The sequence below is a fragment of the Hyperoodon ampullatus genome, assembly GCF_949752795.1.
Source record: "Hyperoodon ampullatus genome assembly, chromosome: 14".
Lineage (NCBI taxonomy): Eukaryota > Metazoa > Chordata > Mammalia > Artiodactyla > Ziphiidae > Hyperoodon > Hyperoodon ampullatus.
In genome coordinates, this window is record NC_136927.1 from 75,080,467 (window position 1) to 75,105,081 (window position 24,615).

At 46.4% G+C, this 24,615-nt stretch overlaps 1 protein-coding gene across 14 annotated transcripts in view; it reads right to left on the bottom strand.

The window, feature by feature from the left end:
• Positions 1 to 24,615, bottom strand: part of ZMYND8 (zinc finger MYND-type containing 8) — a gene marked incomplete at its 5' end in the record, with an annotated part of 128,678 nt that overhangs the window by 32,354 nt on the left and 71,709 nt on the right. For 12 of the 14 annotated variants that reach the window (XM_079720310.1, XM_079720316.1, XM_079720315.1 and 9 more), the window contains 3 exons: positions 2,026 to 2,538; positions 5,218 to 5,370; positions 14,950 to 15,090. In XM_079720310.1, the coding sequence (XP_079576436.1) occupies positions 2,026 to 2,538; positions 5,218 to 5,370; positions 14,950 to 15,090 (807 nt within the window). The remainder of the gene's footprint in view (positions 1 to 2,025; positions 2,539 to 5,217; positions 5,371 to 14,949; positions 15,091 to 24,615) is intronic. The other 2 variants (XM_079720314.1, XM_079720323.1) reach the window with 1 other exon arrangement.

The window sequence follows — 24,615 nt, forward strand, 5'->3', positions numbered from 1 at the left end:
AGGGGCAAAAAACCACAACCCATCAAAAGATCTACTCCAGGGCTTCCCTGGTGGCGCAGTGGTTGAGAGTCCGCCTGCCGATGCAGGGGACACGGGTTCGTGCCCCGGTCCGGGAGGAACCCACATGCCGCGGAGCGGCTGGGCCCGTGAGCCATGGCAGCTGGGCCTGCACGTCCGGAGCCTGTGCTCCGCAGCGGGAGAGGCCACAGCAGTGAGAGGCCCACGTACCGCAAAAAAAAAAAAAAAAAAAACCAGATCTACTCCAGAAAGAGAGGAATAGCATAAATGTATCATTCACAGGAACACTGCCATCTGTGCCCCAATATTCCCACAAACCTCGTGGAATAAATGCTACTCCTATTGTTTTCTGCAACACCTGCGGTGGTTCCTCAAACCCCAATCCACAAAAGAATCGGATTTTTCAGATGCCATTCATAATTCTAAAGGATGGTGTGGTGGGCATCCCTCATGTCCCACCCAACTGCCTCTCTCTCCTCCTCCCTGGTACCATTGAGAGACATTCCATCCTCTTTTGATGAACTGCAGGCCTTGAGGTTCCAGAACAGGTCACGTTGATACAAACACAGAGGAAAGATTCTCAAAGCCCATCCCCCTCTTGCTTTAAGCAAACCAGACTAAGAAATCCCCAGGGGATACAGAACTCAGAAGTTAGCTCCTGTCAGAAGTTAAGCAGAGTCAAAAATTAAACCTGGGGCTTCCCTGGTGGCGCAGTGGTTGAGAGTCCGCCTGCCAATGCAGGGGACACGGGTTCGTGCCCCGGTCTGGGAAGATCCCACATGCCGCGGAGCGGCTGGGCCCGTAAGCCATGGCCGCTGAGCCTGCGCGTCCGGAGCCTGTGCTCCGCAACGGGAGAGGCCACAACAGTGAGAGGCCCGTGTACCACAAAAAAAAAAATAAAAAAAAATTAAACCTGGCTATCCCCTTAAGTAACTCACGAAGTCCATGAGGTTTTATGGCTACAACCTCTAATGTGTCCTTAGGCCATGCTTCTCCTGTCCCTTAATTAATTCTTCATTATCTTTCTCAGGCATGTTGGAATCCCCTCACCACCCACTAGCCAAACCAGTTGAAAAATGTGCTGACTGCTTCTTCAATGGGAGGAACATCCTTCAAATCATTCCCACGGTCCTGCTGGAGGGTTTGCCAACATGCCTGGGCTGCAGCAGGTTTGAGGGCAGCCGCTGCTGGTTCAGCGGCAAAGGGAGAACTGCTGAGCTCAGGCGGTGGGGTTCTCAACTGGGGGAGATTTTGCCCCCGAGGGGACATCCGGCCATGTCAAGACATTTTTGATGGCCACCCCTGGGCAAGTGCTACCAGCATCCAGTAAGAAGAGGCTAGGGATGCTGCTAAACATCCTCCAGTGCACAGGACAAAGAATTACCCAGCACAAAATGTCAACAGTGCCAAGGTTGAGAAACCCTGGGCCCATGTCAGTTAACTGCAAATATGGTAGAACACCAACTCAGGCAGGCATCATACAATGCCCCTTTGATTTCGAGTGGCTCAAGAACTCAGCGTTCTCGTGCCACCTACCCAAATGGCCTTGTATTCTAGGAAGAAAAAGCACTTTGAGATGCCTGGGCAACGTGAGGGGAGGTAAGGGAAGCTAAACTTATCAAGATCTTCCAACTGAGCACTTCTAACAATTTCAGCCTTGTCAAATGTCTAAATGTTGACAAACACTCTAGGGAAATGAGTGAGCCTACTGGAAAAGAAGCTGCTTAGGCTAAAAATGACTTAACAGCTAGAAGCAACTACTTTCTAAGAGACTTATTTTTCTGTGCTCAAAATCAGCCACATTGGGTATTGAGCAGGTAAAAGGTGGGCAGGCTTAGTTTAAGTCCTGGTCCAGCTCAGTAACTAGCTAGGTGACCTGAAGCCAATCCAAGCTTTGCTATGCCACCCTTTGTGATATGAGAGGGTCACCTGACTTGAGATAACACAAACTGCAAGGTGGCATTCTAAAACCAAATCAAGAAACCAGAAACAGGTACAGTCACTTACCCTCCTGCTTGGGAGACGGTTCTTTGGGTTCCTTCTTATTTTTTCGACCCTCCCGCCCAGAATGGTCTTCTCCTAAATCTATGACAAGTTCGCTCTCTGAATCGGAGTCCAGGCCCAAATGCACTGTTGGGGAATCCGTCTCATCTTTTCCCTTCAGCTTATCCTTTGTGGGATGAGGCAAGGGTTTTGCTTTGTCTGAGAAGTCCTTCTCGGGCTGAGGGCTAGTCTTCTCCTTGACCAAGCCTGGGTCTGCTTTCTCGCTGGCTGGCGACGTGCTGACTTTCAGCTCCTCTTTTGTCTCCATGGGGTTCGCCAATTTGGGCTTTTTTTTGACAGCAGATGGCTCGTTGTCCATCTGAGCATCCTCTTTGTCTTCAGCATCTTCCGGCTCATTCTTAGACCTCTGCTCCTCATCACTGATTGAGTCACTACCGCTACTATCTGACTTCTCGGAATCCTCCGAATCGCTGTGTTCTACAGCCGTATAAACATCTTCGGAGATTTCATTTATGCCTAAATTCAAAAAGAAAACCCAGCATGTGGCGTACTCACAAAATAAAGAGCAGGACCAAAAAATCACAAACATTTTCCACGCCCAACGCTGGAATAAAAAACAAAACAAAAAAAAACATTTCAAATCGCATCACACTGGCCTGGTGGGGTTAGCAGTGCGCTCAAGCTGCAGCTGACGACAGCTGACAGATGGAACTTGTCTGCAAAGGGTTTCAGTTATTGACATGCAAAGATGACATGGGACCAAACAACATGAATTTCGAATTTATCCAGAGCTCAATCTTTGCATTATGGATAACTCACTGGGACACTGACAATGCGAGGGATGGAAGGGAAGGAATGCCGGACCTGTGCTGTTCAAACTGATCCATTTTACGGATTAGAAAATAGAGACCCAGAGAAATCACTTGTTCTAGGACACAAAGAAAACCAAGACAGAGAAGCGAGGCCAGAACCCTGGGCTCCTGACTCGCCACCAACACTCTTCCCACAAATTCCCAAAGCATTAAAGTCCTTTACCCTTTGTGTCCAGGACTCAAAGAGATAAACCAAAGCCTTAAAGCGGAGGTTGCAATCTCATAGCCCATGAGCCACATCTGGCGAGCAGACGTGTTATTTAGGAAGCAATGGTTCGACCCAATGCTTTTGGGTATTTTGTTATTTGTTGGAGTTTTTGTTTTGTTTTTTTTTTGAACTTAGAACTTGCTGGCCAATTCACAAATCAGGAAATTTCACAGAAATCAAGATGGCGGGCTTGTGCTGAAACAGCAGAAGATCTGGCCTCTCTGGGTCACAGGCCTGCAAGGCTCGCTGGGGCTGAGAACCACTGGCCCCTTTAGGTGGGGGAGTACTGTCTACAGGTGACCCAGCTGCCCAGTCCCCATCTTGCTCCCTGAACTGAGGCACAGTCAACTGTCATTGTGTTTGCGTTGTTTTTCTACATACAATGGAGTCAAGAGGAAAGTCATCCATTTCCATGTCTCTATCAAAAGGCAAAAAGATAAAATAGCAGGAGTTTCATACATATACAGACAAAAATGGGCAAAAGTATATGTCTAACAATAGTTCCATTTAACCCATTTATGTTTCCTGTTCTCGGTAATGGGTTTCATCCGTCTGTAGGTAAGTAATACTACACCCTAAAATTTTGAAAAGAGGAAATCCCCATCAACTCTGTGTTTCCCTCATTCTAGAGCAATGGTTATCGTGAGTGGGGTCACTATCCTGACCCAGACACACGGAAGGGAAACTCTTAAAAGGATAAGAGCCATGAACAGCCCAGCAGAATCATGAGTGAATCATACCGAATTCCTCCAGGGCTCAATCAAAACTGAAAGAATCAAAATACAAAAACCCAGATCTGGTTTAATTTCTGGATCCTAGGGCTTATGCGACCATTAACTAAAGGTCGGACGCCAGGACAAGCATGACCACACATGTGATAGGAAAAGCTTGGGTACTGGAGCCCAAAGGATATGAATTCAAATCCTGTTCCTCTGCTTTTATTAGCCGTGTGACCCTGAACGAATGAACTACCTCTCTGAGCCTCAGTTTCTTCACCTAAAAATGGTGTTGATAATAGTATCGACCTCCCAGGACAATCTATGCACAGCGCATGTGGCATAGGAAGCCCTCGGTAAATGGAAATATTAAAATTCTTATTAACAACAGTAAACCAAGGAGTTAGACCAGCTGCATGGAAGGACCCAAGAGGGGTGTCTACATGGCCTACAAAATTTCATCCATGTCACTGAATATCCTAACCAAACAGGCAACCCAGCAAGGAATGCTTTCCTCTGACAGCCTGGATGACTCCCAACTATAACTCTTTTCTCACCCAAAGGTCCAGAGAAACCACTGACATGTAAACCTCACCTTGGACTGGCTTTCTCTCCTGAGACCCAGCCGGCCCCTACTTCTTTATAAATACCTTCCTGGCTCTATTTACCTGTTCAACAAATATTCCAGAGCATTACTACGTGTATAAGACCAAGTACACCTTGGAGAAGGCAAATCTTTATAAGGCAACCTCCCTGCCCTCAAGGAGCTTCCAGTCTAGTTTGGGAGGGATACCACCACACAAAGGAACCACTGATGCTTCAGAGACATAAAGTAGCAAAGGAGGTGGGCAGATGGGGAGGGCAGTCAGGGGAGACTTCCTGGAGGAGGTGATGCCCGAGCTCAGCCTTTGGGACAGCATTCAGGTAGGCAGTGTAAGAAAGCAGCAGCACAGGGAAGAGGAAGGGAGGCAACAGATACAGAAGCAGGATGGATGTGCCGAGGGGGAAGCGGCCTAGCCTGGAGGGAGAGGGTTTGTGTTGGACACTTGTGGGATACACTTGACCCTGAAGTGGAGACAGTGACATGAGCAGAGAGGAAGCACAAAGGCAAGCTCAGGAGGCTCTTTCTGCTTCCAAACTTTCTTACAACCTGCACCTCGAGTTGGCAGGCCGCCACAAGGAATACACTCTGAGGAATTCAAAAAGCCCTTCTGAACAATTAACGAACAAATCTGAAATATTCTGCCATGGGTAGAAATCTATTTTTGTCGAACAAACAACTCAAGGTTAAACCAGCTGCTAAAAAAGGCAGCCAGGATGGGGCTTTAATTTCATCCGGGTGGTATCCCTAAAAAGAGTAATGATGAGGAGGAGGAGGTAAGCAAACCGAGAGACATACCTAATTGTGCTTTGCAACTCTCTATCGTCTTATCAAGATTTAGCTGGAATCTGCTGCGAATCTGCCGCTTGGGAGAGATGAGAGGCACAGGGGCCGACTGCTGCTGGACCGACTCACTCAGCTCCTTCAGATCCATCTCGGCCTTGCTTCGATCTGGAAGACACCATCACACCCTCGTAAGACCAGGCACTGGAGGGAAGAGCGGACAATGCTCATCACTTAGCTTCCTCCTCAAAAACACACTTAGGAGCCCGGGAGGAAAAAAAAAACCTAAGACGTTTTTGTCATTTGTCCCAACGATATCATCTGCTTGACGGCCTGGGCTGACTTGGAGATAAGAGCCTGAGAGAACATTTGGCAGGTTTGTACTGAACCATCGCCTGGGTTGCTTTCCATGTTGAAAACGCACAATCCCAGCCAGAAGGTTGGTTGTCTGTGACACTCAGCATCATTATGGATCCTCCAAAGCCAAAGGTTACAGTAATATGTTCAATCGCAACAGCAGCAGATAAAGTGACACTGAGTCTGGCCAGTTTGCTTTGAATTCCAGGCCCAGATCAGAGAGGGCTTGTATCCGAGAGAGGCACCGAGCCTCGCAGAGAACACATTGGTAAGAGGGAGAACCAGCTCCTTGTTTACCAAGGAGACTTCAATCTTCATTCTTAGTCGACTTAGTCTGGAGCTCAAATTAGAAAGAAAGGGAACACACAAGATAGGCAGACCCTCCAGCCAGTGTGCTGTACCTCCCTTTGGCTCACAGCATCTATCTGAGGAATGGGGAACAGATTAGCCTTGGATATGAACCTGTGTCTTCTTGCTTTACTCTGACCCCAGGCAAAGGTCCCTGCCTAAGGACTCAGGCCCAGAGGTCCTACTCTCCGTACTTCTGCCATGGGCTCTTTGCACGACCAAACTGGCCCAGGTTCCAAAGGGTCCGTGAGCTTGCATTTCTTGAATTCCTTCCCCACCTCCTCTGCTGCCTCCTCTAGTGGCCCCCAAAACATAAAAAGGGGACAAAATGGTGGTGACTGCAAAGGCTCAGAAAGCAGTGAGAGACTGTCTTTCGCCCTGGCATCCCCTCCAACAGACCCTCAAGCAGAGAATGCGGGTGTCTACCCTACCCTGGCCAATCCGAGAAAGCAGGTCACAAAGGATGTGGCATCCATCAAGGACAAAGATCAGCCACCTGTGAGCTGGTTCTACCAGCTGTGAGCTTACTCCCTGACATCTCTCCACCCCCCTGCTACCCTCCACCCCAAACCATCAGGCTGCTACAGAGACCGAGATACAGAATGAGAGCTGGACTGCAAAGGCCCTCCAAAGCCTGCACTCTCTCCACTCGACCTGACCCTCGCACCCTGCCCTGCACCCAGGAAGGGAGGCATGCTCTCACAACGCATGCCGGAGGTTCATTCCTTTAAGGGGATCAGAGGTCTCCCCAAAGCCCCACCCAACTCACTCATAGGTGATTGGAGCCACAAATCGCTCCCATTTCATTCATCACCATAATGAGGTAAGATGAGAAAGGGCCCCGTCCCGAGAACACACTTGCAGTTCGTCACCAGGGAGACCAAAAGTGAGCTTTCAAAGCAAACAGGGACAGCATCCTTGTCATTAAAGAAATGGCTCTTAAAAAACATACCTGTGTGTGCACATGTGCATGCATGTGTTTGTCTGGTGTGTGTGCATGTGCTGATTGGGGACTCTTCAGAGAGCCTATCAAGGCCAGGACTGAAGATGCTTGCGGGGAGGACGGTTGAATGCACAACTATTTCGGACGGGGAAAGAATATACATTCAATTGTACTGGAGAAGCACCTTACAAAGAGAACAGAGAGAGTGTGAAACAGGGATAAAACAGCAAAAAAAGGAGGAAGAGGAGAAGAACTGGGGAACGAAAAGAAAGAAAGAAAAAAGGGAAGAACCAATTAAACAGCAGTATGATCAGGACTTACAGACTTCAACACCTGAGCTGTGAACATGACAGTAGAAGGGGAAAGACAGGAGGTCGGTCTCGTCATTTCTGCTCTCAGAAATGAGGAAGCACACTGCATTCTGGAGGGAAAAGGCAGCCTTTTCAAGCATAAAGTTGGAAAAGAAGTATCTCACAAAATCACCTTCCGTGAAGGGGGGTAGCAGGAGATGGCGGTGCTGCCCACGTGACTGTCCTCAATAACATTCCCATGTGGTTAACAGATTCCACACAGCAGTTACCAAAACGCACAACTGACTATACCAGGCAGGGATCAGCCAACTTCTTCCATAAAGGGCCGGAGAGTAAATTAAATTAGGCTTTGCAGGTGTATAGGCTCTGCTGCAAAAGCAATCATAAAATGATGTGCTAAATAAATGGATGTGGCTGTGTTCCAATAAAACTTTATTTACAAAAACAAGTCGGGGGCCAGACTTGGTCCACAGGCTGGAAATTTTGCCAGCCCCTGTACTAGTCCAGTGACTGCTAACCTTAGCTGCACACTGAGATCGCTCCCCTCCCAGCCCAGAGCTTTAAAAAAAAAAAAAATCCTGATGCCTCAGCCCCACCCCCAGAGACTGAATTCAGTGGTCAGGGGGAGGCCTGAGCATTGGCCCTTTAGAAGTTCCCCAGGTATTCTAATTGGCAGGTAAGGCTGTGAGCCCCTGTACTAGACCAATCTTGTCTGTGAACAAAGGAAATGCCTCATGATTTGCCTTAACCCTTGTGTACCTAAACCTCGGGGATCATAAAAATAGATCTACACATCACCAGAATAATCGAGTGTGTGTGTGCACATGCGTGTATACCGGTGTGGGTCTACAGTAAATGCAATCTCTTAACTTTAGCCTAAAGCCTGAATATTCATAATCAAAAGGAATGAAAAGAAGGCAAAGCATTTCATTTCACAAAATAAGGTTTCTCGGGTCAATGAGCCACTGTAACGTTTATTCTAAGAAGAAACCACCGAAAGCCCGGGAGGGGGCTATAATCAGGTCCCTGGGAGCGGACTTTTAGGAGTTTAGCCAAATGTAATTATCTTTCTCAAACTTTCAGCTGTGTGTGAACTCGACTCTCCTCCGCAGGGAGAAAAGAAGAGCTTCTCTTTCTCATTTAGCTCCTAGCAGCTTATCAGGACTCCTTCCACCTCTGCCCTTCTATATCAGGAATATCTGCAGAATCCACCCTTGCTGCCAACATTTTGAACTTTTCAGCTGATATGAAGACAGCTGAGGCTATAAATGGAAACCGGGAATAAAAAAAAAAAATACCCGCACTAGAGAAAAGAGGCACGATCTCCCATTGCTGGAGGGAGCATGAATCAGAACCACCCTTTAGAGGGCAATCTAGCAGTCTCTCTCCAAATGTCAACAGCACATGGCCTCTGACCGTCAGGTTCCACTTCTAGGAATGTATCCTGTGGATTCACTCCCACGTGGGCACAAGGGTCTTCACTGCAGCAATTTCCAACAGCAAAAAATGGAAAACTACTCAATAAATAAGGTGCCTGGATAAATAAGTTACAGTTTACCTTTAAACGGAAAAAAATACAGCTGCTAAAATAACACAGCGGCAGAGCTCTCTATGTGGTGATATGGAAAGCCCATCTGTTTATGGAAAAGGAAAATAATCAGTAAAGGACATTAGCATTGGTGTGTGGGAGAAAAGAAGGAAAGGGAATACAGATACAAATATATGTGTTCTTGGGGCTTCTCAACGCTGACATTTGGGGCTGGATAAGTCTTTCTTTTGGGGGGTGGGGAGGTCGAGGTAGGGGCCGGAAGCTGTCCTGGGCACTGTAGGATGTTTGAGACCCTGGCCTCCACCCACTAGATGCCAGTAGCACCCATATCCCAGTTGGGATAATAAACAGGTGTCTAGACATTGCCAAATGGGGACCAAATCACCCAGGCTGATGTCTAGAAGAGCTCCCCAAGGAGACTAAAAAGGAGCCAACAGGGTCAGAGGATGACAAAACAAAAAAAAGAGCCAACAGTGTGGTCACCCTTTTTTGGGGGTGAATAAGGGGGTCACAGAGACAGGTGATCAGAGGTTACAGGTAGACTAGTTTTTCATTAAACATCTTTCTGTACTTTGAAATTTCTCTTACCGTGTGCATTCATTACTTATAAAAACAAAACTTTTTTTTCTTCAATTGTGTGACTCCACAAAAATCAGAAGGCACTAACGGACAGCTGAGCCATCCCCATGGTGCCCTGATGGAAGACAAGCCACTATGCGGTGAGAGGAACAGCCATAAAAACAAAATGTTTTAAAAGAAAACTATAAGCACTTCTTTTTTTGTTAAAAAAAAAAAAAAAAAAATCTTGGGCTTCCCTGGTGGCGCAGTGGTTGGGATTCTGCCTGCCGATGCAGGGGACATGGGTTCATGCCCCGGTCCAGGAAGATCCCACATGCCGCAGAGCAGCTGGGCCCGTGAGCCATGGCCGCTGGGCCTGCGCGTCCGGGACCTGTGCTCCGCGGCGGAGAGGCCACAAAAGTGAGAGGCCCGCGTACCGCAAAAAAAAAAAAAAAAAAATCTCCTTTATTCAAAAGATGTAGGCAGGCTATAATGAATGGTCTTCTAGGAGGCACAAAACAGCGGCTCCATCAAGGGAACAACGTCCTTCAGACGAGAGACCCTGGCAGCTGCTCTTATCCATCAGTCAAGCAGAGACCTTCCCCACCTCATTCACTATTTTTAAAAAAAATATCAAGACAACATCTGGGCAACCAGGGTACCCAGCCCTGCATCCACGTCCTCAAAGTCTCACTTTCTGCAGAGAAAAGCAAGCAGGCCTGACAACAGCAACAGTGGAAGAATAAACAAGCAGAAAGCCTTCAGGTCTGACAACGTTCCACCATCGGCATCTCTGACAGAGCATCAAGACACATTTCTGTCACTAACAGGACGACTCAACTGCTGTGTTTGTTGAGCCAAAAGCCAACACCATGTGCGAGAGAAGAGGAGAGAGGATTCCCAGAGAAAGCACACAGGGGTCTAGAGGGAGGAAAGAACCACTCCGGTCCCCTCTCCCCCCGTGCCACAAACTCATTCTTATTCAGGACTTATTTTATAACTGCCGTAGAGGCACAGAAGGGGGCCGGAACCTAGCCTGGCTCCTTATTTTAGAGCAGAGAGAAGGGGCCCAAGACAGCAAATGAGGCCCGGTGTGTTGGCGTGCAGGGCCTTCCCCTCCGTCATGCAGCAAAATAAATCGTAAGAGTAAAGTACCCACGGGCTGGTGGTTGTATGTTTGGTTGTACTTGTTTCCTTTGGCCTAAATAGAGGTTTTTATTTTTACTTTTTATTTTTGATCCCGCACCTTGCGGGATCTTAGTTCCCCTATCAGGGATCGAACCCGCACCCTCAGCAGTGAAAGAGCAGAGTCCTAACCACTGGACCGCCAGGGAAGCCCCCAAATAGGTTTTTAATGAAACTGATGGTCAACTTTTAAAAACTAGAAGAGTTCACGTAAAAAATCTGGATTTCTGGTTTTTTCTTGAAAATTCAGAGTTGGACAGCACAGGTTCAACTTGTGGGAGCTGCTTCCTTTAGAAAGGCACTTTGCCCTTCATGCGATTGTCCATCCAAATCTTCACCTGACCCCTGACCCCTACAGCCGGGCAGACTAACCCAGCGGCACAAAGGGGCACAGTGGCGAGGGCCCATGAAAATCAAAACACGCCCCTGTCCTGCAGCATTTCAGTTCTCGTATCTCGGTTAAAAGTCCGAGATACAGGGCTTCCCTGGTGGCGCAGTGGTTGAGAGTCCGCCTGCCGATGCAGGGGACATGGGTTCATGCCCCGGTCCGGGAAGATCCCACATGCCACGGAGCGGCTGGGCCCGTGAGCCATGGCCGCTGAGCCTGCGCATCCGGAGCCTGTGCTCCACAGCGGGAGAGGCCACAACGGTGAGAGGCCCACGTACCGCAAAAAAAAAAAAAAAAAAAAAAGTCCGAGATACACAACAGACAAGCCCGAGTCTAAAGGCCAAACTCAACCACAAACCACAAGTTGATCCTAGGTATGTAACTTTGCTTCTCTGTGCAATGGGGTTATTACCTTACCTTGAAGGTCACTGTATTTTTTTTAATAGTTTTAACTTACAGAGAGTAAAATTCACTTTTTGGAGAATATATGACTTTTAACACCTGCATAGATGCGAGTAGCCACCAGCACAAACAGAATGCAGAACAATTCCATCTACCAAAGAATCCCTTTGTGATGTGTAGTCAACCCTCCCCAACTCCCGGCAAGCACTGATCTTTTTTCCATCTCAGTAATTTTTTTTTTTTTTTTTTTTTTTTTTTTTTTTTTTTTTTTTTTTTTTTTGCGGTACGCGGGCCTCTCACTGTTGTGGCCTCTCCCGTTGCGGAGCACAGGCTCCGGACGCACAGGCCCAGCGGCCATGGCTCACGGGCCCAGCCGCTCCGCGGCACATGGGATCCTCCCGGATCGGGGCACGAACCCGTATCCCCTGCATCGGCAGGCGGACTCTCAACCACTGCGCCACCAGGGAGGCCCCATCTCAGTAATTTTGCCTTTTCCAGTTATTTTTTTTTTAATGAAACACTGTTTTGTTAGATATAATGATGTCATTATTATCCCTAGCACTCTGTCTCATTTCTGTCTGTTCAAAGTAGTTACATGGATGCCAGACATCAAGTCCCATGAGAATTATTCAGCATTTCCCTCCACTTTCTGATTTTTCTACCCATCCATGGCACTTTGCACCAGTCCCTATCTGATCCTCTTGCCACTGGGTAACTGAAATTCCTACCCATAAAACGCCACATTCCCTATGCTTTTGTTTCCGCTGACAAAACGATGCATTTGTCCCAGGAATGGAAAGAGATGGCGGGGAGCTTCTGCACAGGAGAGCCTTGTACTCTGCCGTGCCCACCGCCAATACACACCCCAGGAAAAAAACCTCTCACTCCCACGCGTGGGTCAAGCCAAATGGAAAAACCCAGAGCATCACACAGATGCCCAAGGACAGCCTGGTTTACGAAGGAGCTATTCCTGCCACGCATGACTGGCAGAGAGGAAGCATGACTGTGAGAACGTCTCTGTACAGCTTTCTTTTCGGGGGTGCAGAGGTGGGAGGAGGGTGTGAGAAAGCAAACCACACTGCTGAGAACAGTGAGCGTTCCCCAGGGGAACAGATGGGTCCCCGTTTGCTCAAGTGAAGAATTCCCACCAGCCAACCTGAGCTGGAGCCCCTCAAGCCACCACCCGGACTGTCTCATCACTTCCAGGCTGCACGACCTGGTGACCTAGGTAAATGAGGCACCAGCCTCCATGGAAACACAGGCTCCCTCCAGCCCGGCCACCTCTGGCTCTGTAATCCCAGATCCGGGGGTCGCCTCTCCAGTCCTCTGTTTCTCCATCTGAAAATGGCATCTCAGGACAAGATGAACCCAGAGGGCAGTGACCACCAGAGGCTGTGGATTCAGGCTGGAGCATCACTCCACACGGGTGGCCGCCCCTCCCTTCCTGAAACCCTGTATACTCAAGGCCTCTGGAGTGGGCCACACTCCCTGAGTGTTGCTTTCTCCTTGTTCCCCTGCTCTTTCTCAGCCTCCTCTCCTCATTTTTCCTGAGGTCTACATGTGCAAGTGGCCCAGGCCCCTCACTCCTTCTTTATGCTCTGGACCAGGGTCTCTCAGCCTCAGCACTATTGCCACTGCGGCTGGATAATTCCCTGTCGTGGTGGGCTCTGTCCCGTGCGTTGTAGAAAGTTTAGCAGCATCCTTGGTCTGCTACCACTAAATGAATGCCAGCAGCGTCCCCCACTCTCCGCCTGCCCTGAGTTATGAGAACTACTGCTTGAACCCAATTCCATGTATAAATCAAGATTCCCAGAATTACACCTCCTGCCCTGACCTGGCCTGACTCACGCCTCCAATTGCCTTCATGACCTCTCCACCTAGGAACTTAGCAGGCATCTCAAACTTACAGAATCGAAAACTGAACTCCTGGCTCCCATTTCTCCTGCCATAACCAAATCTGTCAACACAGGTGCAACCCAGTAAATCTTTGTTGGGGGGACCTGTACTAGATGCTAGTGGCGAGAGCCCACCCCACCCCCCGCCACTGTAACAACTGAAAATGTCTCTGGACACTGCTAAGTGTCCTCTGGGGGGTCAGGGGAACTGCCCCTGGTTAAGAATGGCTGACACAGGCTCTTCCCAACACAACACCCTGAGAGGTCCTTCCAAAATGCTCAGTCAGTTCACATCCCTCCTCTGCTCAAATGGTCCCACACCAAGGTCCATGAGGTCACTGTGTTCTCTGATCTCATCTCCCCTTCACCCACTAGGACACGTCACCCGGGCTTCCTTGCCATTCCTACAATACACCAAGTTCATCCTGACCCTAAGGCCTTGAATTTCCTGTTCCTTCTAGAATGTTCTTCCTCTTAACACCGACATGGCTGGGTTTTCTTGTCATGCAAATCCTCAGCCAGGTATCACCTCCTCAGAGGCCTTCCCTAACCACTGCCTCTTGCTCCTCCCACCCCCATCCTGCCCACCTCTCTCCTTATCATATGAATACCTTTTACCTTCCATGATGACATGACCTCTCTTAGTTTTTTTAGCTTGATTATTATTTCTCCCTCTCTAGAACCAAGCTGTGTAAGAGAGCAGGGCCCTCACTCGCCACTGTCCGCCCCAGGTCTAAAACAGTGCACAGCACATAACAGATGCTCAATAAAAATCAGGGCTCATGACGGAATGACTTAATAAAATAGCTTCATAGTTGGGTGTTTAGCATTTCTGGTGCTAATTTTTGTTAAAGACCTTGGCCTCAGGTAATGCTTTCAAAAGAACCAACTGAAACTCAATGAGTTTCAAAAAAAAAGAGAAAAAACTACTACATCAAGGATGAAGACTAACATTTAAAAAAAAAAAAAAACTGGGCTTCCCTGGTGGCGCAGTGGTTGAGAGTCCGCCTGCTGATGCAGGGGACATGGGTTCGTGCCCCGGTCCGGGAAGATCCCACATGCCGCAGAGCGGCTGGGCCCGTGAGCCGTGGCCGCTGAGGCTGCGCGTCCGGAGCCTGTGCTCCACAACGGGAGAGGCCACAACAGTGAGAGGCCCGCGTACCGCAAAAATAAATAAGTAAATAAATAAATACATACATACAGAAGAAAAGAATTAAAACAATATGTCGGAACACACTATACATAAAAAAAGTAAATACTGAATCATAAAACAATATATACCGTGTGTGCGTGTGTGTGTGTGTGTGTGTGTGTGTGTGCGTGTGTGTATATATATAAAACTTTAAATATATATATTTACAAATATAAGAACTGGGTTACTGTGGTCCAGGGCAAGTAAGGTTGTAAACACTGGCCTAAGGTATTTCAAGATAAAACAGCCTTGCATGTCAACAAGCTCCGGGAAACCCCTTGCTAGTTCCTTGTATTGATCTCTCTTCATCTCCATCCACTGTACCTTTTCAAAATTTTGTACAGAGAAAAGAGTTCAGGGTTCAAGAACCACACACAGGGACTTCCCTGGGGGTTCAGTGGTTAAGACTCCACACTTGCAACGCAGAGGACACAGGTTCGATCCCCGGTCAGGGAACTAGGATCCACATGCCGTGCGGCCAAAAAAAATAAAAATAAAAATACCAATCTTGAAAAAAAAAAAAGAAAAAAAAAAAGAACCACACACAAAAGAGGACATTACAACTTGCAGAAATACTCATAGCTGCTACAGAAAGAGGCTTCCCAAAATTCCAACTGACCCAGGTTAAGATTCAGGATGCTTCCCGTGGTGGATGTCTTGTCCGTTTTCGTCGTGATTGGTGTTGATACTTGAGGAGAGAAAGGTTTCGGGCTGCCAGATAAACTCCCCGCTTGTCCCGTCTTGGTGGAGGCTGGTGAAGCTGAAAAAGTAAGTTACTCATTAAAAGACAGATCTACAAATAAAGAAACATATAAAGCTTGTAGGTGTGGGGCAGGCAGGAGAGTACAGAAATTCTATTTGATTTCAACCAGGCCGCCAGAGCACCACAGAGGGGGTTGGAGCAGGAAGGGCTGGCTATTTATTTCAAGCAAAGGGCTTTAACCCGATGTTAAAGCCACGAAGGAGGAAGGCTGCCCCAGTCATTCTATTAAACACAAAGCTCTAAGACAAATCGGCTAAGCTGCCACTGAAATTGGTTTGGCCCATTCACGGGTGTAAATCTCAAAACAAACAGTGATTAAACCAGCCCCCGCCTGGGTCCAGATGCAGACACCAGAGCCAAGCTTACAAATGGCATGTCGTCCATTTGTGGGAGACACAGGGGCCGTTTCACCCAGCCACTGCACCTGCCAGGGGCCAGCTCCACCCCTTGGGAGCTCGCAGGCTTCTCATTTCAAAGGTCCTGCAATGCCGAACGAAGCCAAACTCCACAACAGATGGAGTGAGGGCGCTGTTGGTAAATTACCTCCCTCCTTACTGGGTTTCAAACTTTCATACGAGGATAGAGTCGTACCTATGCCCGAGTCTTTTAAAAATACCTTAAAACTCCCTACTTCCTGCTCCCCTGAGCCCTGTCCACTGGGTAGGGGAAGAGAGAACAGAAACCAAACCATTTAACCAAACAAAGTGTTCAGATGGGCCAACTGGGGCCTCCCAAAGATCTTTTAGATCCTGCCCCTTTGCTGAAACGGCTCTGTATTATTGGGCTATCCTGTTACCATAAACGTGTGACAGGCAACCAAATGGCCAGCTTCCCTCAGATGTGCAAGAAACCTCGAGAAAGCTGTTGATGGTGATGGGGTTAGATTCGCGACATCCCAGGGACTTCACAAGTGCTTAGACACGCTGGTGGGTTCTCGCCTTGGTTTCCTCATCTGCCAAATGGGGATCCTCAGAGTGAGGATTCAATGGGTTAAACTCTACACCAGCTCAGCCAGTCAACATACATGAGCTAGCCTCAGCTCCAGAGCCAGGACCTGCCAACACTATTTTTAATGCAACAGAGTGGGAAAGACTCTAGATGTAGGGAGAAGTGGATTAAAGCATGGATCAGGAGCCAAAAGAGAGGTTCAAATCCCAGCTCTGTGGACGTGCTGTGTGACCTTGGGCAAGTGACCTGATGTCTCTGAATCTCCTTTCCTGATAGCTACAAAGAGGGATACTGATAATATAATACAAAAGGATTGATAAAAGTACCTAACTCATGGGACTTCCCCGGTGGCGCAGTGGTTAAGAATCCACCTGCCAATGCAGGGGACACGGGTTTCAGCCCTGGTCCGGGAAGATCCCACATGACGTGGGGCAACTAAGCCCATGTGCCACAACTACTGAGCCTGGGCTCTAGAGCCCGTGAGCCACAACTACTGAAGCCCGCGTGTCACAACCACTGAAGCCTGTGCGCCTAGAGCCCATGCTTTACAACACGAGAAGCCACTGCAACAAGAAGCCCGTGCACCGCAACGAAGAGCAGCCCCCACTCGCCGCAACTAGAGAAAGCCCGCGCGCAGCAACAAAAACCCAACGCAGCCAATAAATAAATAGAAAGATAAATAGAAAAATAAAGGTGTTTCAAAAGATTTAAGTATCACCAATAAAATCTTTAGTATTAGGATTTTTAATTATTATTCATTCATTTATGTTCTGTTTCCAAAAGAGATCTGCAGTGGCTGAAAAGATCAGTGCAGTGTATTCCCTCCACAAGGATTAAAGACCAGAGTCTTTCTAATTGTATTCCCTTAAGCAAACTAGCAAGTGGGTCTAGCAGGGAGGGTCTTAGCATACCAGCAGAAGCACTGTTTGGGGCTGCAGGGAACTTTGACAAGGAAGACTAACCCTAAAGGGTAGCGGGAACCAAAACCACACAAAGGTGCGGGGTCACACACAGAGAACTCAAGCAAGGGAGTCCACATTTCCCTGTTTAACAGTTCAAGTTACATAGTAAGAAGGAGAGGCCGGCAGGTGGTCTAGCAGAGCTCTACCCCGCTGTGGGCCTGCAGGGAATTTACCAAGAACACAGGGAGAGTCATTAGTTTTATAGTTCTATATATGTATGTTCATGTAGTTAAAAAATAATCATAACTGGAACAACAAGCCTTTAATTTCATAGATATATAGGGAATTTACCAAGAACACAGGGAGAGTCATTAGTTTTCTTATATATATATGTTCACGTAGTTAAAAAATAGTAACTGGAACAACAAGCCTTCAATTTCATAGACATATAACATTTCCTTTGTTAATAAGACTTAAGTATTGAAGGTTCAAGAGACACGTTCTAAATTTTTTTAAAATTTGAAACACAGCACTTGGATACGGCAAGAATAGCAGTGTTACGTGAACGCCGGTTTCCCATGGAGACGGGTCTGGTTCACTTCCCACCCGGCCAGCAAAGGGCAGGGGCCACCCTCACAGGCGTCTGGTACTGCAGTGCTTCACGTCATCAGGACCAGGACAGCACCTCGGGGTCACCTAGCAACCCACACTGCAGAACTCGCCTCTGCGAAAGTGGGGGCCAGTGCCCATCCCTGGCTGCCCCACCTCCCCAATTTGTGAAACACCTGTGTCCGTCTTGACCTCCCCCAACCACTCACCCAGTTGTTCAAGGCCAAACACGTCTACACTGTCTCAATTCCTCCTCTGCTCTCCTGCCTCAGCCTACCCAGCCCTTCAGCAAGTCTTCTGCACACCACTTCCAAAATACACCCAAATCTCCACACTCATCTCCAACCCAATCTCCAGGGCTATCACCCTCGTCTGTTCATTCTCAACAGGGGCAATATGGCTCCCAAGGGGCAAAAAGTAGATCTTAGGGGGTGAAAAAATCTTACTCTTTTTATAAATAAAGCACACATGCAGTACGTAAAAGGACATACAATACGTTTAAATTTCATGAGGGCCCACTCTGAAGTATAGACCCCAAAGAACTGAAAACCTATACTCAAAACAAATTCTCAAAGCAGCACTATGCACAGTAATGCAAAGATGGAAACAACCCAAGTGTCCATCAACAGATAGACAAGCCCTGGTATAAAGGAATGAAGTTCTGATGCATGCTGCAATGTGGGTGACCTTGAAAACACCACACTAAGTGAAAGGAGCCAGATACAAAGGTCATGTTTTATAGGATTTCACTGAAATGAAATATCCATACTGAGCACATCCATACAAATAGAATGCAGATCGATGGTTGCCAGGGGTCAGTGATGGAGCAAAGGGATGGGGGTCGGAGAGGGGGCAGGGATGAGGAGTGGCTGCTTGGTGGGTACAGGGTTTTGTTCTGGGGCGATGGAAATGTTCTGGAACTACGTAACAGTGGTGGATGCACAGTATTGTGGCTGTACTAAATGCCACTGAATTGTCTACTTTGAAATGATGAATTTTCTGTTATGTGACTCTCACCTCCATTTTAAAAAATATTCACGGGGCTTCCCTGGTGGCGCAGTGGTTGAGAGTCCGCCTGCCAATGCAGGGGACGCGGGTTCGTGCCCCGGTTCGGGAGGATCCCAAATGCCGCAGAGCGGCTGGGCCCGTGAGCCATGGCCACTGAGCCTGCGCGTCCGGAGCCTGTGCTCCGCGACGGGAGAGGCCACAACGGTGAGAGGCCCGTGTACCGCAAAAAAAAAAAAACAAAAAAAAAAACTGGAGCCCAGAAGTGGAGATAAAAAAATAAAAAACTTTAGCTTTTCTTTTATACCTTTCTATACCGCTGTAATATTGCTGGGTTTCATTTTGTTGTTTTAATTCTAACCATGTGCGTGTAGTCCTTTCATCGTTTAAAAAAAAAAGGGTCAACTAGAGGCATTTAGATTATGGGCCATTTTGCTCTTTTAAAAATGCTTTTACTGTGGTTTTGTTGGGGGGAAAAACTTTAAAACAGGTTCAAAAATGTATTTGTTAATATAAAAAATGTAATGAAGGGAGAGGAATTCTGTAATTGTGTGACTCCGGCAAAGTTCAATCACTGATAGGTTCTTGAAGACTTTTATTCCTGACCATCTAGAGAAACATGGAAAATACTAAGCTGGCCAAAATGTCTACAGCACTGGGGGTTAGAAAGTGAGCAAGGACCATATATATAGAGATACAAATATATAATTAACATATACATGTCAGTAGTGATGAGGTTGAGAAACCCTGTTTGAAATCGCTCTAGATACACATATATACATTACAGACATTAAGAAAACAGATCAATGTATCTGTTTAAAACATTTGCATTCACATGACTTCATAAAGTCTACCTGCTACTGATGATGAGAATATGTGCACTCAAATAGAAAGATGTCAAAGAAACATTGCTAAGTTGAAAGAAACAAAAAGTTTAGTACAATCCCATTCCATCACACACACACACACAAATTATTATTGTCATCATCACTGTGATTATATACATTAAAAAATTTTAGCCACCCAATTCTTAATAGTTGTCACCTCTCAGGGTGAAATTATGGACTATTTATTCTATAATATTAACATGTGAAAGGCATATCTTATATTCAGGGGAAAATGATGTAAAATGAAATGTAAATATTGGAGAGCTTCAAAGTTGAAGGTTAAGCAGAGTTTTATCAGTGCTGAAATTCAAAAGCATGGTACATAAATCTATGGCTCTCAATGAGGACTGGAGTGGTGACCATGCCCCCCAGGGGACACGTGACAATGTCTGGAGATGTTTTTGGCTGTGATAATTGTGGGCAGGGGTGTGCTACTGGCATCTAGTGGGTAGAGGCCAGGGACGCTGCTAAAAACCCTACAGGGCACAGGACACCACAGAGAATCATCCAGCCCAAAATGTCAGTAGTGCTGAGGTTGAGAAACCCTGTTTTAAATCACTCTAGACATTTTTGAAAGCAAAAAGACAATTGGAAACGCACGTTTCAATTAAGCCTTGAAACAGACGCCAATCCTTTTTTATAAAGCCATAAATCTTGCCTAAAGGAAGACCTAATTGCCTTTGAAGTCACAAATAATTTAATCAGATTTTACACTCTGATGTACAATTCACAAGCAAGGGCTCAAACACATCATTTATGATCTACGTTTACAAAACCCCCAGATTGTGCTAAGTACAAAACCCCCAGATTGTGCTAAGTGCCCTTCTGACTACATGAAACATTAGTCGTAGGATTAAATTAGAAAAAAAGGCCCCTTCCCTCCCATGCACCCCAGCCCTCTGGGGGAGGTGGCAGTGGGGGAGTTAATGACTCACTCTGAAGTTCCTCTACTTATAAAGCCCTGGCAGCAACCTACACATTCAAAGGGCTGGCAGCATCTTGTACCACACTCTTGGTGGCATGAACAAATGAGCTCCACAGCATAGAATCACTGGTTGGTCTAGGACAGGACAGAAATGCTGTCCTGAATGGTTATTTAGTTCATGGAAAAGTATTCAGAACACAAGGTTAAGTTAAAAAGGAAAACCCTAAACAGTCTACACCAAACAGGTGATCCATGAAGCCAGTAGTTCACGGATGCATTTGATGCGCTCTATAGGTTTTGTTTGTTTTGTTTTGTTGTGGGTTTTTTTTCGGCCGCACAGCATGCAGGATCTTAGTTCCCCAACCAGGGATCGAACCTGTGCCCCCTGCATTGGGAGCATGGAGTCTTAACCACTGGACCGCCAGGGAAGTCCCTATAGTTTTTTTTTTTTAATTTGAGCCAATGTGTAAAAGTTGGGGTAGTTTGCATTTTAAAAATATTTGAGGGCTTCCCTGGTGGCTCAGTGGTTCAGAGTCCGCCTGCCGATGCAGGGGACACGGGTTCGTGCCCCGGTCCGGGGAGATCCCACATGCCGCGGAGCGGCTGGGCCCGTGAGCCATAGCCGCTGAGCCTGCGCGTCCGGAGCCTGTGCTCCGCAACGGGAGGGGCCACAGCAGTGAGAGGCCCGCGTACCGCAAAAAAAAAAAAAAAAAAAATTTGAGAATTCTCTTGAACAACCAGAAATCTGGCAACAGAGCCACATCCCCACTTGGCTAGAACCAGCAGAGGGAACTGGCCCCCAGTGCCCTTTAAAAAAAGCACACCTCTCTAGCTCAGCACACACGTATGGAAAGAGTAAGTACTGCTTTGGAAAGTGTTACACACACAAGCACCCATGAGTGTGTCAACACTCACGAAGACGAGCGGATTTCTGCTTTAGTTCACCCCAGTCCTTATCACTTCCAAAACTCACTCATTTCTGTATCTGCCTGATCCCTGGAAGTATTTGAATTTTCAACTTGATAATATGATGTATAAACCAACATAGAGTAAGTCCAGGACGGGAATTCCCTGGCGATCCGTGCTTTCACTGACAAGGGCGCAGGTTCAATCCCTGGTCGGGCAACTAAGATCCTGCAAGCCACCCAGTGCAGCCAAAAAAAAAAAAAAAAAAGTCCAGGAAACAATTTCTAAGGGCTGACTGTGGGAGGTGGGATTATCCCTGACTTTAGTTTTTGTAACTAACACTTGTTTTAAGACAAACATTTTATTGATTTCACAGGACAAAAAGAGTACCTGAAACCGTCTTCCCTTCTCCCTGAAGGAACCCACATGGGGCTGTAAGACCAAAAGACCACTATTGAGAGTGGTGAAAGCCAGGCCCCAGGACTCTTACCCTAATACATATTAATGACTTAAATCAGGATCCCGCAAGCAAATACTGGCAAAGGCATCAATCTGGCCAGGAGGTCTAGATAAAGGAGGAATCAGACAAATCATGGAGAATATAAACCACTCTGACCCTTAACACAACAAGATTCCAAGAGTGAAAGGCATCTGGCTGAACAAAGGGCTCCTCAGAGAGCTAAATCCAGCCCTAAGGGTTATAGACACATGATTCTGAGCTCCTCAATCCTCCAAACAAAAGGAGGGTTTCTCAACTCTCATAAAAATTTTATCTAATAACTTATTTCAATGTGTAGTCTTATGCGGCTGGCTACAGATTTTTCCCTGCTGAAACTAATAAGGTTTTTCAATACTATGACAATCTTTTTTTTTTTTTTTTAAACACACTTTTGGATAAAGCGCGGTCTTGTCTCAATTATACTCTCTCTGATTGTTGGGGCATTTCAAAAAATAACCCACTTTTCCTTCCACAAGGTGCTATTATCGCTGCTAACAGCAGAGGGCAGTGGTGTGCAGTGCAAAGAAAGCCCATCTAGATTCAGGATCTGGCTATGGGAACTTCAGCACCCCTGTACTCTCCGCAGGGACTTCAACTTGCCTTCTGTAAAATGGGGAGACTGACTCGGAGTTTCTCTTAGTCTATAACAGAAACTGGCAAACCAATCCATGGACCAAATCTGGCATACCACCCATTCTTGTATGGCCTATAAGCTAAGAAGAGTATTTATCATTTTTAAATGGGTTGGTGGGGGGATTAATAGTTCATGAAACATACAAATTATATGGAGTTCAAATTTCAGTGTGCCAGCCACATACTGCCTATGGCTGTTTTAGTAACACAACCAAGGTGTTGAATAGTTGCACTGTTGTAACAAGAGCCCTACAAAGCCTAAAATATTTACTGTCTGGTTCCTTACAGGAAAGAGGGCAATCTCTAAGACTAAAACAATTTTTAATAAATACCTTCTCTTCCTACACTATTCACTGGCTGCCTATGATCAGCAAAATAACCCAGGCACATACTAGTAAGCAGTTATATTTCGGGAAACGGCTTTAAATTCTACTGAAATGGGGTATCTGCTAACTTACCACCTCAAAAGTCACTCATATAATAAGGAGTTTTGTCAGGAATTCTGACGTCCTTTCAACCTCTGAACCTCTTGAGGAAAGAGAGAAGCTTAATTAAACCCATTACACGTGTTCTTCTTATTCCTCTAAAACTATGTTTCCTGAAATATGGTGCTGGAACATCAATAGTGGTTCAGGGACCAACATGTTTTATTTTACAAGTTATGTGCTAATTTCATGTATATCAGGAAAAAACACAGCAAAAAATTTAAACAGATGAACTTATATTTTTTATTTAGCTTAGCATTTATAAACTGCATCTGCAATTTATAAATTGCAGATTTAATATTTAAGAATGTAATAAAATAGGTGGTACTTAAGATTATGGCAAAAAATCATAGCGGTCAAAGTTCCGGCAACAGTAATTCATGGGATTGCTGCCGAGTTAAAACACTTTCTCAAAAGCATGATCTCGACGAGAACTAAAAGCTGCTGAGGAGTTTGTGTGATTATATGCCATGTTAACTTGGCTTAAATGGAATCATGTCATGGAATAAAAGTAAGACTTTAAGGACTCTGGTCAGAAACTAGGGGGCAAAATGGAAGTTTTTTCTGAGGCTGGTGAACAGAAGTTATGTCATCAGAACAAAGCTCTAAAACTCAACTGTGAGTCCCTCGACCACATGGCTGGATCAGACCTGGAGAAAGACTGCAGCCTTTATTCTGAAGAATCAAAAGCTGTTGGTAATGAACTCTCTATTCCACCTATAGCCATTTGGAAAGCAGCTACAAGCAGTACTTGAAATAAGCAAACCAGAAAGAAGCAACAACACGAACCAAAATGAGTGGAATTCTTTGAGTTTACCACTAAGTCCCCAACATTTTATCTTCCAGGGACATTGGTGGTCTCTTAACTGATGCCTGCTCCTTTTCTTTTTTTTTTTGGCCACACCATGCGGCTAGTGGCATCTTAGTTCCCCGACCAGGGATCAAACCCAGGCCCTCGGCAGTGAGAGTGTGGAGTCCTAACCACTGGACCGCCAGGGAATTCCGGACACCTGCTCCTTAAAGAGTTCTTATGTGAAGGAAAGAAGGGGGAGGGTGGTGTCTGAAAGGCTATCCGAGGGTAATGCTCTGGCCAGAGGTCTAATACTGGTGATCCAACTTGTAGATGTGCTTTATTCATTCTGGAAAATATCTTAAGAGATTTTGAGCTGACATTTCATAACTGGAGATTCTATATTAAAATGCAGATTTCCCATTTCTCTGGAAGAATGTTAAGATGTGAAAACAGTTAAGTCCACATTCCTGTGGACATTCCATGGGCTGAAACCCTTGAGAATAGGGTGAGTGTCCTGGGGTTCATCAAAAGTCTCCCCAGCCCAGAGCCTGAGGGCTAGCTGCCTTCATCACTATGTTCAGTGTGGAGCTTCTTTCTACCCATGCTTCTCTAAGATACAACAAGAAAGAACAAAGAGTAAAGGCCGTGTTTCAAGAAAAATGAGAGTACACCCATTTCCTTGTGGAAGCGGAGCTCTTAAAGGTTTTAACATGCAACCAAACTGTCTGGATAGAAAGAATTCAATTTAAGTCAGCGTTGCTTTTGTTACACTCAGCCAGCATCCCTCATTTGTAACACCTCTCTGAATCCACATAGGCATGGGATGAGCAACTATCAAAAGAAATAATATAGTAGCCAACATTTTTGTAGCACTTACTGTTTCAGGCGCTGTCCTAAACCCTTTATGTATGGTGGTCCATCTATCCTCAC